Genomic DNA, 18,211 nt, shown 5'->3' with positions numbered 1-18,211 from the left:
TATGGGGGCACCTCTGGGGGCATTATTAGTATATGGGGGCACCTCTGGGGGCATTATTAGTATATGGGGGCACCTCTGGGGGCATTATTAGTATATGGGGGCACCTCTGGGGGCATTATTAGTTCATTGGGGCACCTCTGGGGGCATTATTAGTTCATGGGGGCACCTCTGGGGGCATTATTAGTATATGGAGGCACCTCTGGGGGCATTATTAGTATATGGGGGCACCTCTGGGGGCATTATTAGTATATGGGGGCACCTCTGGGGGCATTATTAGTATATGGGGGCACCTCTGGGGGCATTATTAGTATATGGGGGCACCTCTGGGGGCATTATTATTTTTTTTTTTTATAGTTCAAATATTTTATTGAGTTTCACATAATATAGCATTGGTATTGAAGAAAAGTATCAGTAGCAGTATAAATTCACAAATATACATAACTAATAAAACAAGGCCGACAACAATAACTAAATCTTACTCCCCTTATACATAGAATGTAGATAGTAGATATATGGTGCTATTCATTACAAGAACATAGAGTACAAATACAAAGCAAAGTCTACAAGAATGGATCCAGGGTGCCGGCAGCCGACATCTTATAATACCAGGTGGTTGAGGTAAAGTGAGACATGATGGGGCGTCTTTCTGCCTGTGAGAAGCCATGGATAAGGAATAGTTTCCATTTCTTAAAGAAGGAAGCTGTAATGGCCTCCTTATTGCGTACAGTGTCCAGCATCTCCTAGTGTAAGGTTTCCTATAGAGGTCAATTCCGAAATAGTCGGTAGGCTAGGCTGTAGCCAATGGTTTAATAAACATTGAAGGGCTAGTAATAGGGTGAGATGTACCGCGGGGAGGATAGGATGGTGCGACATGGGATCAGCCACAGGTCCAGTGTCACCATGGAATATATAAGTTATCGGATCTAAAGGAACCGTAAGTGACCACACGTCATGTATAAAGGATTTTACTAGGAGCCAATAGGACTGTACTGAGTTACAAAGCCACAAACAATGGAAGAGGTCCGCCCGCGGCTCATCACATTTAGGACATTTTTTGAGATAATGTTCCAGAGAGTAGGTAACGGAACGGTCACAGGCGTATATCGCTTTATGGAGGAGTCGGAAATGAAGTTCCCTTAGCTTCACACTGGGAGTTGCTGTACGGACTGAATGAATCCCTTTAAGCAGTTTATTTTCTACATTTTCCGAGGCCAGGACAGGCGACCATTTCTTCAGAAAAGGAGGAGAAGACTTATTAATGGAAACCGAGCAGAGGAGGTGGTAGAGTTGTGATAGGGGTAAGGATGCAGGTAGGGAAATACTAAGGCTATGGAATTGTCCAGGTTTTTCGGCGGATGGAATAGAGGAAACGCGGTTCAGAATGAATTTTCGTATTCGGGTGTAATTTCTAAGTTGGTCTGAGGGCAGGTCGTATTTTATCTGGGTCTCAGGCCAAGACAGAAATGTTCCGTTTTCTAGGTCTAATAAATGGCTGAGATGGTGGATCTGTTTATGTTTCCATATGGAGAAGTCAGAGGTGATGGATCCTTGTGGATAAGAAGGGGAAGACCATAAAGGGAAGAACTTAGATAAGCGGAAAGGCAGATTGTATAATTTACGTATATGTTTCCAGGACGCTATAGTGTCTCGGAGGAGGATGTTTTGTTTCAGGAGAGGAGGTAGCTCAGAGATTGTAGAGTGTAAGAGAGCGGGTAGGGACCAGGGACGGACCAGGGAGGATTCTAAGGTGGAGTTACAGAAATAGGAGGTCTCTGATGTGTCTGCACATGGCAGCTAGGTTATACAGACGTATGTTAGGTAATTGGGCGCCACCCTTGATTGATGACATACATAAGGTATCATAGGCTATACGGGGCCTCTTAGATCTCCAGATGAAGTTAGTAAAGAGGGATCTGAGTTTTGTGACATCTTTATGTGTAATGAGGAGAGGGATCATTTGCATTGGGTACAGCAGTTTAGCGAAAGACATCATCTTAATTGTATGTGTCCTAGAATAGAGAGGGGTAGATCTTTCCATTTTTTTCATTCATTTTCTATTTTTTTATAGTTCAAATATTTTATTGAGTTTCACATAATATAACATTGGTATTGAAGAAAAGTATCAGTAGCAGTATAAATTCACAAATATACATAACTAATAAAACAAGGCCGACAACAATAACTAAATCTTACTCCCCTTATACATAGAATGTAGATAGTAGATATATAGTGCTATTTATCACAAGAATATAGAGTACAAATACAAAGTAAAGTTTATAAGAATGGATCCAGGGTGCCGGCAGCCGACATCTTATAATACCAGGTGGTTGAGGTAAAGTGAGACATGATGGGACGTCTTTCTGCCTGCGAGAAGCCATGGATTAGGAATAGTTTCCATTTCTTAAAGAAGGAAGCTGTAAAGGCCTCCTTATTGTGTACAGTGTCCAGCATCTCCCAATGCAAGGTTTCCTTTAGAATAGGAGGTCAATTCCGAAATAGTCGGTAGGCTAGGCTGTAGCCAATGGTTTAATAAACATTGAAGGGCTAGTAATAGGGTGAGATGTACCGCGGGGGAGGGGATGGTGTAATATACATGTAAGGACTAGTAATAGGGTGAGATGTACCGCGGGGAGGATAAGATGGTGCGACATGGGATCAGCCACAGGTTCAGTGTTACTATGGAATATATAAGTTATCGGATCTAAAGGAACCGTAAGTGACCACACGTCACGTATAAAGGATTTCACTAGGAGCCAATAGGATTGTACTGAGTTACAAAGCCATAAACAATGGAAGAGGTCCGCCCGCGGCTCATCACACTTGGGACATTTTTTGAGATAATGTTCCAGAGAGTAGGTAAAGGAACGGTCACAGGCGTATATCGCTTTATGGAGGAGTCGGAAATGAAGTTTCCTTAGCTTCACACTGGGAGTCGCTGTACGGACTGAATGAATCCCTTTAAGAAGTTTATTTTCTACATTTTCCGAGGCCAGGACAGACGACCATTTCTTCAGAAAAGGAGGAGAAGACTTATTAATGGAAACCGAGCAGAGGAGGTGGTAGAGTTGTGATAGGGGTAAGGGTGCAGGTAGGGAAATACTAAGGCTATGGAATTGTCCAGGTTTTTCGGCGGATGGAATAGAGGAAACGCGATTCAGAATGAATTTTCGTATTCGGGTGTAATTTCTAAGTTGGTCTGAGGGCAGGTCGTATTTTATCTGGGTCTCAGGCCAAGACAGAAATGTTCCGTTTTCTAGGTCTAATAAATGGCCGAGATGGTGGATCTGTTTATGTTTCCATATGGAGAAGTCAGAGGTGATGGATCCTTGTGGAAAAGAAGGGGAAGACCATAAAGGGAAGAACTTAGATAAGCGGAAAGGCAGATTGTATAATTTACGTATATGTTTCCAGGATGTTTTGTTTCAGGAGAGGAGGTAACTCAGAGATTGTAGAATGTAAGAGAGCGGGTAGGGACCAGGGACGGACCAGGGAGGATTCTAAGGTGGAGTTACAGAAATAGGAGGTCTCTGATGTGTCTGCACATGGCAGCTAGGTTATACAGACGTATGTTAGGTAATTGGGCGCCACCCTTGATTGATGACATACATAAGGTATCGTAGGCTATACGGGGCCTCTTAGATCTCCAGATGAAGTTAGTAAAGAGGGATCTGAGTTTTGTAACATCTTTATGTGTAATGAGGAGTGGGATCATTTGCATTGGGTAGAGCAGTTTAGCGAAAGACATCATCTTAACTGTATGTGTCCTAGAATAGAGAGGGGTAGATCTTTCCATTTTTTTCATTCATTTTCTATTTTTTTAAAAAGAGGGAAGTAGTTAAGAGAATATATAGAAGAGGAAGAATGGCCGATCTTAATGCCTAGATAGGTGAGGTAATGTTTGGCTGTTGTGACTCCTTCAGGGTAGTTGTCTTGGGCTAGATGTGGGAGCAGAGGTAAAAGGTCACATTTTGAAGCATTGATTCTAAAGCCAGTGAATGATTTGAAGAATCGAAAAAAAATTTAAATTTTGGGAATGTCTATATGTGGATGTTCTAAGAATATTAGAGTGTCATCAGCAAAACATAATACCTTTGGTTCCACATCTCCCACTCTAATACCATTGAATTCTGGAGAAGTTAGAAGATATTGGATAAGGGGTTCTAGTGCTAGATTAAATAAGAGGGGTGACATGGGGCAGCCCTGCCGTGTACCTTTATTAATGGGGAAGAAATCGGATAGTAAGCCAGGAGTGTGTATACGGGCTTTAGGGTGTCTGTAAATATTAGAGAGTGCGGAAAGGTAACCGAAGCTGGTTAAGGCCATGTCCAACCATTCCCAATCAAGGTGGTCGAAAGCCTTCTCAGCGTCAATAGTGACCAGCCCAGGTGAATGAGTGGGGTGAAGTCTCTTACGGACGGCTTCTTGGACGGCCAATATGGTGCATATATTTATTATAGCCGATCTGCCCTTGATGAATCCCGCCTGATGGATACCTATGATTTTGGGTAGAAAGGTAGCAAGGTGATCAGCCATTATTTTCGTCAGGATTTTCAGGTCTTGATTGATCAAGGAGATGGGGCGGTATGAGGCAGGGTTATGGGGGTCTTTGCCTGGTATGTGTATGACTTTTACATGGGCTCCATCACCGGAGGGAAGCATATGGTTACCATTGATCATGAGGTGGAATACAGATTGGAGTGTTGGTGTAACTTCAGTAGTCAGACATTTATAGAATTCAGCGCTAAAGCCGCCAGGGCCGGGGGTCTTGTGATTGTGTAAGGAAGACCTAGTCCGTGAGATGTCATCAGAAGTGACAGGGGCATTGAGGAGATCTAGAGAGTCTTGGTCTAATTTAGGAAGATTTAAGGACGCTAAGAAATCTTTGGCTTTTTGGTGGTCCATGGGATCAGGGGAGTATAATGACTTATAGTAGTGATGTAATACAGAGGAAATGGATTTAGGGTCACTCTGTAAGAGGCCGTTTTTGTCTATCAGTGACGTTATATGACAAGTTGGTGTCTACCTTTAGCCAGATTTGCTAGTAATTTACCAGATTTATTACCAAATCTATATAGTTTAGAAAAATATTGATTTTTGTATAGAAGGTTTAGTTGTTCTTGGGAAATTTCAAATTCTTTTTTAGCAGCACACCATTTGTGTTTGTTGTCAGGAGTAGGGTAGGATAAAAAGGTTGTGTAAGCAGAAGAGAGTATTGGTGAGGGAATCAAAGGAGATCTTAGCCGCTTTTTTCCGGGCAGACACAAAAGAAATAATATTACCTCTAAGTACCGCTTTCGCAGTTTCCCATAATAATATAGGTGAATCTACGTGTTGGGCATTATCTGTGAGGAATTCGGGGGGGGGGGGGGGGGGTGGTGGCATTATTAGTATATGGGGGCACCTCTGGGGCATTATTAGCTCATGGGGGCACCTCTGGGGGCATTATTAGTGTATGGGGGCACCTCTGGGGGCATTATTAGTATATGGGGGCACCTCTGGGGGCATTATTAGTATATGGGGGCCCCTCTGGGGGCATTATTAGTTGATGGGGGCACCTCTGGGGGCATTATTAGTTCATGGGGGCAACTCTGAGGGCATTATTAGCTCATGGGGGCCCCTCTGGGGGCATTATTAGTTCATGGGGGCACCTCTGGGGGCATTCTTAGCATATGTGGGCACCTCTGGGGGCATTATTAGCTCATGGGGGCACCTCTGGGGGCATTATTAGCATATGGGGGCACCTCTGGGGGCATTATTAGCTCATGGGGGCACCTCTGGGGGCATTATTAGTATATGGGGGCACCTCTGGGGGCATTATTAGTATATGGGGGCACCTCTGGGGGCATTATTAGTTCATGGGGGCATTATTAGCTCATGGGGGCATTATTAGCTCATGGGGGCATTATTAGCTCATGGGGGCACAGCAGGGAATCCTACATACAGGGGGCACAGTAGGGGATCCTACATACAGGGGGCACAGCGGGGGATCCTACATACAGGGGGCACAGCAGAGGATCCTACATACAGGGGGCACAGCAGGGGATCCTACATACAGGGGGCACAGCAGGGGATCCTACATACAGGGGGCACAGCAGGGGATCCTACATACAGGGGGCACAGCAGTGGATCCTACATACAGGGGGCACAGCAGTGGATCCTACATACAGGGGGCACAGCAGGGGATCCTACATACAGGGGGCACAGCAGTGGATCCTACATACAGGGGGCACAGCAGTGGATCCTACATACAGGGGGCACAGCAGGGGATCCTACATACAGGGGGCACCCCACACAGCGCAGTTACTATGGGAGCCTACAGGAAGGAGAAAGGAAAGGAAGCTGCTAGAAATGTGCGGAGCCTAAATTGTTTGTCTCGCAAGTTCTGAAAAGATGAAACGTATCTGGAAAGAATCATCATGGAGGTCTGGGCCGGATGGAGAGGAAAAGGGAAAGTGACGCCTCAGATCAAAGAAGACGTCACCTGTCAGTCACTGTATGACACTTTTCTTATTTTGTAGAACATCATTTAGTAGGGGCGCCCCGAGGTGACAGCTACTACATTATCTGTACTCAGAGATATCACTGTGTTATCTGTGTTGTTACATAGGACTGCAGGTGACAGCTACTACATTATCTGTACTCAGAGATATCACTGTGTTATCTGTGCTGTTACATAGGACTGCAGGTGACATCTACTACATTATCTGTACTCAGAGATATCACTGTGTTACCTGTGGTGTTACATAGGACTGCAGGTGACTACTACATTATCTGTACTCAGAGGGATATCACTGTGTTATCTGTGCTGTTACATAGGACTGCAGGTGACAGCTACTACATTATCTGTACTCAGAGATATCACTGTGTTATGTGGTGTTACATAGGACTGCAGGTGACTACTACATTATCTGTACTCAGAGGCATATCACTGTTATCTGTGGTGTTACATAGGACTGCAGGTGATACCAGGTGACTTCTCCAGGTTGCAGAAGTTCAAACTTCATTGTGCCCTGCTGACAGTTTATTATGGGAGTTGTAGTTTTGTAGCATGTGGCTCTTCAGGTTGCAGCACTACAACCCCCATCGTTTCCAACTGGCAGTTCATGATGAGAGTTGTAGTTTTTCAGCTGGAGATTCAAAGATTGGAATACAATGATTAGACAATGACACAGTACAGGCCATTATCTATAGGGGGCAGTAGTGCAGTACATGAGGTGGAGGCAGTGACAGGGCATTAGAACATGGTGGCACATTAGAGTAATTGGATATAACGTTAGATAGGACTTTGCCTGATCGGGGAGAGATGGGGGGGCCCCAAGCTAACATTGTGCACCAGGGCCCATCAGCCTTTAGCTACACCCCTGCGCTGCGTGTATGGGACCCGGCCCCTTTAACCCTGCCGCCCGCACCCCGCAGACCCGGCTACTTTAACCCCCCCCCCCCCCGGCCGCCCGCCCGCAGCCCCGAGCATTACCAGCTCGGTGCCGCGGCTTGATTCAGGCTCCTGACTCCCCTCGCTCCTCTTCAGCCAATGGTTAAAGTGGCTGGGGCTGCGGGTGGCTGGCGGCGGCGGGGTTGAAGGGGCTGGGTCCCATACACGCAGCGGATCCGGTGCATGTGTGGGACCCATTTACCTTCACACTACTGGATCCGCAGCGGATTTCGCTGCTAACTCGAAGCGTGAAATCCGCTGCTGATCAGGTACATGTGAACGTACCCTGAAAACGGTTTGTAGAATCATCAGCTGCCGGCCGCAATTACATGGAGCGATTACACGTAGCGATGCGAGGTCAGCGCCCAATGATTTTAGGTCAGGGCCTAAAGAAATGATCAGCTGATCGTGTCAATGGCTGATCGCTGTCTCTATTACACCGACTGATAATACACTGAATCAGGCAATTACCGCTCCATGTCACACATTGCAGTTTCATAGCAGAACTAAATCATAAAACTGCAGCATCTAATATCCCAGCATCATTACACGGCCGAACCGAACAGGTAAGTATAGAAACAAGTCACACACTATAGGTGTAAGGCCTGATAATCTACACGTAATCTACATCCATTACCGGCAGGCCAGGCACAGGGTCCCCCCATACAGGCCGTATAACTATACCCTGCTGAAGTATACAGGAAACATGATAGACAAAGCAGGGGAGCGGTGACCTGTGTATCCAGCAGCGCCTTGGATAGCGTCCGTGTGCAGCCCGGACCCGGATGGCCTCATAATACTTTCTGGTAAGGGCACAGAAGCTGAGCGACCCACTGAGAGGGCAGCTCCAAAAACAGGTTCCATCAACTGGTGACAGAAAGTGCCAGAGATTTGTTATATACTTCTGTTGAAAAATCTCCAGTCTTCCAGCACTTATCAGCTGCTGTATGTCCTGCAGGAAGTGGTGTAATTTCTCTTCAGTCTGACACAGTGCTCTCTGCTGCCACCTCTGTCCATGTCAGGAACTGTCTAGTTTTCTTTGTAGATTTGCTGCTGCTCTGGACAGAGGTGGCAACAGAGAGCACTGTGTCAGACTGGAGAGAACACACCACTTCCTGCTGTCTGTGGATGGATACCCCCAGGGCAGCTGTCTGTGGATGGATACCCCCGGGGCGGCTGTCTGTGGATGGATACCCCCGGGGCGGCTGTCTGTGGATGGATACCCCCGGGGCGGCTGTCTGTGGATGGATACCCCCGGGGCGGCTGTCTGTGGATGGATACCCCCGGGGCGGCTGTCTGTGGATGGATACCCCCGGGGCGGCTGTCTGTGGATGGATACCCCCGGGGCGGCTGTCTGTGGATGGATACCCCCGGGGCGGCTGTCTGTGGATGGATACCCCCGGGGCGGCTGTCTGTGGATGGATACCCCCGGGGCGGCTGTCTGTGGATGGATACCCCCGGGGCGGCTGTCTGTGGATGGATACCCCCGGGGCGGCTGTCTGTGGATGGATACCCCCGGGGCGGCTGTCTGTGGATGGATACCCCGGGGCGGCTGTCTGTGGATGGATACCCCCGGGGCGGCTGTCTGTGGATGGATACCCCCGGGGCGGCTGTCTGTGGATGGATACCCCCGGGGCGGCTGTCTGTGGATGGATACCCCCGGGGCGGCTGTCTGTGGATGGATACCCCCGGGGCGGCTGTCTGTGGATGGATACCCCCGGGGCGGCTGTCTGTGGATGGATACCCCGGGGCGGCTGTCTGTGGATGTAGACCCCGGGGCGGCTGTCTGTGGATGTAGACCCCGGGGCAGCAGTCTGTGGATGGACACCTGGCCTTGGTTTTTCCCTTGTCATTACACTGACTTATAGGGCCACTTAATATGGTGGTTTTGGTGGTTTCCTTACAGGAGCCGCCCCCAGGCTGGGTCCTTCCCGGAGGGATATCTGGCTAGTCCTGGGTTTCCCGACTCTTAGATGAGGCTCCACGGATTCTTCTTTTGCAGTATAAGGCTAGGTTCACACTGCGTTTTCAGCATCCGTTTAACGGATCAGTTTTTTTTAATGTCCAGAAAAATAGGGTCAGCAACGTTTTTTTGTCCGTTTTGGTCCGTCAAAAAAAACGGATCCGTTTTTTTTTATAATGGAAGTCAATGGAAAAACGGATGCACACAAATGAATCCGTTTTTTGCAATCCGTTTTTTATGCGTTTTTTTCAAAAAACGGATGCGTTAAACGGATGCTGAAAACGCAGTGTGAACCTAGCCTAAGCAGCCAGAGACACTCAGGTTACAGGGGACATTCAGAATGAAAAACAAAAACTATCCCTGCCGTGAGGTAGTGTGTGATATTTCAACTATATTCACTTCAATGGAGCTGAAATATCACACACACAACCTGAAGGGAAGAGTGGCGCTGTTTGTGGCAGCCTCCGCAGCTTCACACCCCATTCCCCACGGCCCGGCTGTACACGCACACATGACTGTACCTCTTAGTTGGTGTGGGGGCCCCGGAGGAGATGTGGGTCACCATGGCATCATTCATGTTGGATAAGGGGCGAGTCGGGCTAAAATGGAGAAGAAAGTGAGATTTAATAAACCACCATACCATAATACCACACACTATACCGCATATAATACCGCCCAATACTATAGCGCATATAATACCGCCAAAGACTATACCGCATATAATACCGCCAGAGACTATACCGCATATATTACCACCAAAGACTATAGCGCATATACTACCGCAAGAGACTATAGTGCATATGACACCAGAGACTATACCGCATATAATACCACCAAAGACTATACCGCATATAATACCGCCAAAGACTATACTGCATATAATACCACCAAAGACTATAGCGCATATAATACCGCCAAAGACTATACCGCATATATTACCGCCAAAGACTATACTGCATATAATACCGCCAAAGACAATACCGCATATAATACCGCCAAAGACTATACTGCATATAATACCACCAAAGACTATAGCGCATATAATACCGCCAAAGACTATACCGCATATACTACCACTAGAGACTATAGCGCATATATTACCACCAAAGACTATAGCGCATATACTACCACTAGAGACTATAGCGCATATGACACCAGAGACTATACCGCATATACCACCACCAAAGACTATACCGCATATAATACCGCCAAAGACTATAGCGCATATAATACCGCCAAAGACTATAGCGCATATAATACCGCCAGACATTTAGCGCATATAATACCACCAAAGACTATAGCACATATAATACCGCCAAAGACTATACCGCATATAATACCGCCAAAGACTATAGCGCATATAATACCGCCAAAGACTATACCGCATATAATTCCGCCAAAGACTATACTGCATATAATACCACCAAAGACTATACCGCATATAATACCGCCAAAGACTATACCGCATATAATACCACCAAAGACTATAGCGCACATATTACCACCAAAGACTATACTGCATATAATACCACCAAAGACTATACCGCATATAATACCGCCAAAGACTATACTGCAAATAATACCACCAAAGACTATACCGCATATAATACCGCCAAAGACTATACCGCATATAATACCGCCAAAGACTATACCGCATATATTACTGCCAAAGACTATACTGCATATAATACCAAAGACTATAGCGCATATAATACCGCCAAAGACTATACTGCATATAATACCAACGAAGACTATAGCGCATATAATACCGCCCAAGACTATACCGCATATAATACCGCCAAAGACTATACCGCATATAATACCGCCAAAGACTATAGCGCATATAATACCGCCAGACATTTAGCGCATATAATACCACCAAAGACTATAGCGCATATAATACCGCCAAAGACTATAGCGCATATAATACCGCCAAAGACTATACCGCATATAATACCGCCAAAGACTATAGCGCATATACTACCGCTAGAGACTATAGCGCATGACACCAGAGACTATACCGCATATAATACCACCAAAGACTATACCGCATATAATACCGCCAAAGACTATACTGCATATAATACCACACAAGACTATACTGCATATATTACCGCCAAAGACTATACCGCATATATTACCGCCAAAGACTATACCGCATATATTACCGCCAAAGACTATACTGCATATAATACCACCAAAGACTATAGCGCATATAATACCGCCAAAGACTATACCGCATATATTACTGCCAAAGACTATACTGCATATAATACCAAAGACTATAGCGCATATAATACCGCCCAAGACTATACCGCGTATACTACCACCAAAGACTATAGCGCATATATTACCACCAAAGAATATAGCGCATATGACACCAGAGACTATACCGCATATAATAACAGTAATGGCTGCCATAAAAGAATCTAGCACAACTCTGTAACCCAATGTAACCGTCTCTATGCCTCTGGTCAGTCTGGGCTTAGGAGTCCAGTGGGCGGTACTACCCATAAAGAGATAACCAATCACTGATTAGGACCTCCCACCCATGTTTCTCTAGGTGGAGTCTGACATACCGTCAGGGTTACAGTGTATAGGCCATAATGTAATACACGACAACAGATAGGAGACCCTACAGACATCACATTCACGGTGTTCCCCTTTAAATCCTGCATGACTACAGTGTGAGCAGGCAGACTCGCAGCTGTTGCCGCTATGTTGGAGACGGATAGGATGTTGTATTACGCTCCACTTCTCCTGCTGAGCCTGCAGCCATTATAATCTCCAGCCCCGAGCCCGGCCGCTGCCATGTGTCCAGCCGGAGAGAATGATCAGAATGATTGGGGGTAGAGGCGGCACACACGGGGTTAATGACTCGGGGGGGGGGGTATAGGCAGCACACGCGGGGTTAATGACTCGGGGGTATATGCAGTACACACGGGGTTAATGACTCGGGGGGGGGGGGTATAGACAGCACACGTAAGGGTAATGACTGAGGGGTATAGTCGGCACACGCGGGGTTAATGACTGGGGGTATAGGCGGCACACGCAGGGTTAATGATTTGGGGGGTATAGGCGGCACACGAGGGGTTAATGACTCGCGGGGTATAGGCAGCACACGCGGGGTTAATGACTCGGTGGGTATAGGCGGCACACGCGGGGTTAATGACTCGGTGGGTATAGGCGGCACACGCGGGGTTAATGACTCGGTGGGTATAGGCGGCACACGCGGGGTTAATGACTCGGTGGGTATAGGCGGCACACGCGGGGTTAATGACTCGGTGGGTATAGGCGGCACACGCGGGGTTAATGACTCGGTGGGTATAGGCTGCAGACACAGGGTTAATGACTCGGGGGGGGGGTATAGTCGGCACACGCGGGGTTAATGACTGGGGGTATAGGCGGCACACGCAGGGTTAATGATTTGCGGGGGTATAGGCGGCACACGCAGGGATAATGATTTGGGGGGTATAGGCGGCACACGAGGGGTTAATGACTCGGGGGGTATAGGCGGCACACGAGGGGTTAATGACTGGGGGGTATAGGCGGCACACGCGGGGTTAATGACTCGGGGGGTATAGGCGGCACACGCGGGGTTAATGACTCGGGGGGTATAGGCGGCACACGCGGGGTTAATAACTCGGGGGGGTATAGGCGGCACACGCGGGGTTAATGACTCGGTGGGTATAGGCTGCAGACACAGGGTTAATGACTCGGGGGGGGGGGTATAGGCGGCACACGCAGGGTTAATGACTCGGGGGGGGGGGGGGGGGTATAGGCGGCACACGCAGGGTTAATGACTCGGGGGGGGGTATAGGCGGCAGACGCGGGGTTAATGACTCGGGGGGGGGTATAGGCGGCAGACGCGGGGTTAATGATTTGGGGGGTATAGGCGGCACACGAGGGGTTAATGACTGGGGGGTATAGGCGGCACACGCGGGGTTAATGACTCGGGGGGTATAGGCGGCACACGCGGGGTTAATGACTCGGTGAATATAGGCGGCACACGCGGGGTTAATGACTCGGTGGGTATAGGCGGCAGACGCAGGGTTAATGACTCGGGGGGGGGGGTATAGGCGGCACACGCAGGGTTAATGACTCGGGGGGGGTATAGGCGGCACACGCGGGGTTAATGACTCAGGGGTATAGGCGGCACACGCGGGGTTAATGACTCGGGGGGGTATAGGCGGCACACGCGGGGTTAATGACTCGGTGAATATAGGCGGCACACGCGGGGTTAATGACTCGGTGGGTATAGGCGGCAGACGCGGGGTTAATGACTCGGGGGGGGGTATAGGCGGCACACGCAGGGTTAATGACTCGGGGGGGGGGGGTATAGGCGGCACACGCGGGGTTAATGACTCGGGGGGAGGTATAGGCGGCACACGCGGGGTTAATGACTCGGGGGGTATAGGCGGCACACGCGGGGTTAATGACTCGGTGGGTATAGGCGGCACACGCGGGGTTAATGACTTGGGGGGTATAGGCGGCACACGCGGGGTTAATGACTCGGGGGGGTATAGGCGGCACACGCGGGGTTAATGACTCGGGGGGGTATAGGCAGCACACGCGGGGTTAATGACTCGGGGGGGTATAGGCAGCACACGCGGGGTTAATGACTCGGGGGGGTATAGGCAGCAGACGCGGGGTTAATGACGCGCGCTGACGTCACACCTCGGTGTCGTCACTGACCTGGCAGCTGTGAGGAGACGCCGCGCGCCCGCTCTCCTCTCCTCATCCTTCACACTGCGCCGCGTCTCTAAGGAAACCAGCGGTCATGTGACCAGAGGAGGAGACATCGCATCCCTGATAGGAGGAGAGCGGAGGCGGCTATATACTCCCCCCCCACACACACACCATCTATATACCCCCCCCCCCCCACACACACCATCTATATACCCCCCCCACACACACACCATCTATATACACCCCCCCCACCATCTATATACACCCCACCCCCCCCACACACACCATCTATATACACCCCCCCCACACACACACACCATCTATATACTCCCCCCCCCCCACACACACCATCTATATACACCCCCCACACACACACCATCTATATACACCCCCCACACCATCTATATACACCCCCCACACACACACACCATCTATATACTCCCCCCCCCCCACACACCATCTATATACCCCCCCCCCACACACACACCACATCTATATACCCCCCCCCCACACACCATCTATATACTCCCCCCCCACACACACACCATCTATATACCCCCCCCACACACACACACAACATCTATATACTCCCCCCCCCCACACACACACCATCTATATACCCCCCCACACACACACACACCATCTATATACCCCCCCCCCACACACACACCATCTATATACTCCCCCCCACACACACACCATCTATATACCCCCCCACAAACCATCTATATACTCCCCCCCCCACACACACACCATCTATATACCCCCCCCACACACACACACACAACATCTATATACTCCCCCCCCACACACACACCATCTATATACCCCCCCCCCCCACACACACACAACATCTATATACTCCCCCCCACACACACACACAACATCTATATACTCCCCCCCCACACCACACCATCTATATACTCCCCCCCCCCCCCCCACCATCTATATACACCCCACCCCCCCCACACACACAGCATCTATATACACCCCCCCACACACACACACACCATCTATATACACCCCCCCCACACACACACCATCTATATACTCCCCCCCCCACACACCATCTATATACTCCCCCCCCCACACACACCATCTATATACACCCCCCCACACACACACCATCTATATACCCCCCCCACACACACACACCATCTATATACTCCCCCCCCCCCACACCATCTATATACCCCCCACACACACACACACACCACATCTATATACTCCCCCCCCACACACACACCATCTATATACACCCCCCCACACACACACCATCTATATACTCCCCCCCCCACACAATCTATATACTCCCCCCCCCCACACCATCTATATACTCCCCCCCCCACACCATCTATATACCCCCCCACACACACACACACAACATCTATATACTCCCCCCCCCACACCATCTATATACCCCCCCCACACACACACACACAACATCTATATACCCCCCCCACACACACACACAACATCTATATACCCCCCCCACACACACACCATCTATATACTCCCCCCCACACACACACCATCTATATACCCCCCCCACAAACCATCTATATACTCCCCCCCACACACACACACCATCTATATACTCCCCCCCACACACACACCATCTATATACCCCCCCCACAAACCATCTATATACTCCCCCCCCCACACACACACACCATCTATATACTCCCCCCCCCCACACACACCATCTATATACCCCCCCCACACACACACACACAACATCTATATACTCCCCCCCACACACACACCATCTATATACCCCCCCCCACACACACACACCATCTATATACCCCCCCCCCCCACACACACACCATCTATATACCCCCCCCACACACACACCATCTATATACACCCCCCCACACACCATCCATATACCCCCCCCACACACACACACACAACATCTATATACCCCCCCCACACACACACACCATCTATATACCCCCCCCCCCCCACACACACACCATCTATATACCCCCCCACACACACACACCATCTATATACCCCCCCCACACACACACCATCTATATACACCCCCCCACACACCATCCATATACCCCCCCCACACACACACCATCTATATACTCCCCCCCACACACACACCATCTATATACAACCCCCCCCCCACACCATCTATATACCCCCCCCCACACACACACACCACATCTATATACTCCCCCCCCCACACACACACCATCTATATACTCCCCCCCCCCCCACACACACCATCTATATACCCCCCACACACACACACACACAACATCTATATACTCCCCCCCCCACACACACACCATCTATATACCCCCCCCACACACACACCATCTATATACCCCCCCCCACACACACACCATCTATATACTCCCCCCCACACACACACCATCTATATACCCCCCCCACAAACCATCTATATACTCCCCCCCCCCACACACACACCATCTATATACCCCCCACACACACCATCTATATACACCCCCCCCACACACACACACACCATCTATATACCCCCCCCACACACACACCATCTATATACCCCCCACACACACCATCTATATACTCCCCCACACACACACACCATCTATATACCCCCCCCACACACACACACCATCTATATACCCCCCCCCCCACACACACACACCATCTATATACCCCCCCCCCACACACACACCATCTATATACCCCCCCCACACACACACCATCTATATACACCCCCCACACACCATCCATATACCCCCCCCACACACACACCATCTATATACTCCCCCCCACACACACACCATCTATATACAACCCCCCCCCCCCACCATCTATATACCCCCCCCACACACACACACCACATCTATATACCCCCCCCACACACACACACCATCTATATACCCCCCCCCCCACACACACACACCATCTATATACCCCCCCCACACCCACACACCATCTATATACCCCCCCCCCACACACACACACCATCTATATACCCCCCCCCACACACACACCATCTATATACCCCCCCCACACACACACCATCTATATACACCCCCCCACACACCATCCATATACCCCCCCCCACACACACACCATCTATATACTCCCCCCCACACACACACCATCTATATACACCCCCCCACACACACCATCTATATACACCCCCCCACACACACACCATCTATATACTCCCCCACACACACACACCATCTATATACACCCCCCACACACACACCATCTATATACACCCCCGCACACACACACCATCTATATACACCCCCCCACACACACCATCTATATACCCCCCCACACCATCTATATACTCCCCCCCCCCCCCACACACACCATCTATATACTCCCCCCCCCCACACACACCATCTATATACACCCCCCCACACACACACCATTTATATACACCCCCCCCACACACACACCATCTATATACTCCCCCCCCACACACACACCATCTATATACTCCCCCACACACACACACCATCTATATACACCCCCCACACACACACCATCTATATACACCCCCGCACACACACACCATCTATATACACCCCCCCACACACACCATCTATATACCCCCCCACACACACACACCATCTATATACTCCCCCCCCCCCACACACACCATCTATATACTCCCCCCCCCACACACACACCATCTATATACACCCCCCCCACACACACCATCTATATACACCCCCCCACACACACACCATCTATATACACCCCCCACACACACACACCATCTATATACCCCCCCACACACACACGCACCATCTATATACCCCCCCCACACACACACCATCTATATACACCCCACACACACACACCATCTATATACACCCCCCCACACACACACACCATCTATATACACCCCCCCCACACACACACCATCTATATACCCCCCCACACACACACCATCTATATACCCCCCCACACACACACACCATCTATATACACCCCCCCACACACACACCATCTATATACACCCCCCCCACACACACACCATCTATATACACCCCCCCCACACACACACCATCTATATACACCCCCCCCCCACACACACACCATCTATATACCATCTATATACACAGCTCCCACTGTATACCATTTTTATACAGCCC

The 18,211-nt window shown here is 49.5% G+C and overlaps 1 protein-coding gene across 9 annotated transcripts in view; it reads right to left on the bottom strand.

Moving 5' to 3' along the window:
• Positions 1 to 18,211, bottom strand: part of DTNB (dystrobrevin beta) — a 136,792-nt gene that overhangs the window by 78,169 nt on the left and 40,412 nt on the right. For all 9 annotated transcript variants that reach the window (XM_069973230.1, XM_069973226.1, XM_069973234.1 and 6 more), the window contains exon 10: positions 9,917 to 9,994. In XM_069973230.1, coding sequence (XP_069829331.1) covers positions 9,917 to 9,994 — 78 coding nt within the window. The remainder of the gene's footprint in view (positions 1 to 9,916; positions 9,995 to 18,211) is intronic.

Source organism: Dendropsophus ebraccatus, chromosome 6 (genome assembly GCF_027789765.1).
Source record: "Dendropsophus ebraccatus isolate aDenEbr1 chromosome 6, aDenEbr1.pat, whole genome shotgun sequence".
NCBI classification, from domain to species: Eukaryota; Metazoa; Chordata; class Amphibia; order Anura; family Hylidae; genus Dendropsophus; species Dendropsophus ebraccatus.
This window is presented reverse-complemented; position numbering and strand designations above follow the sequence as displayed.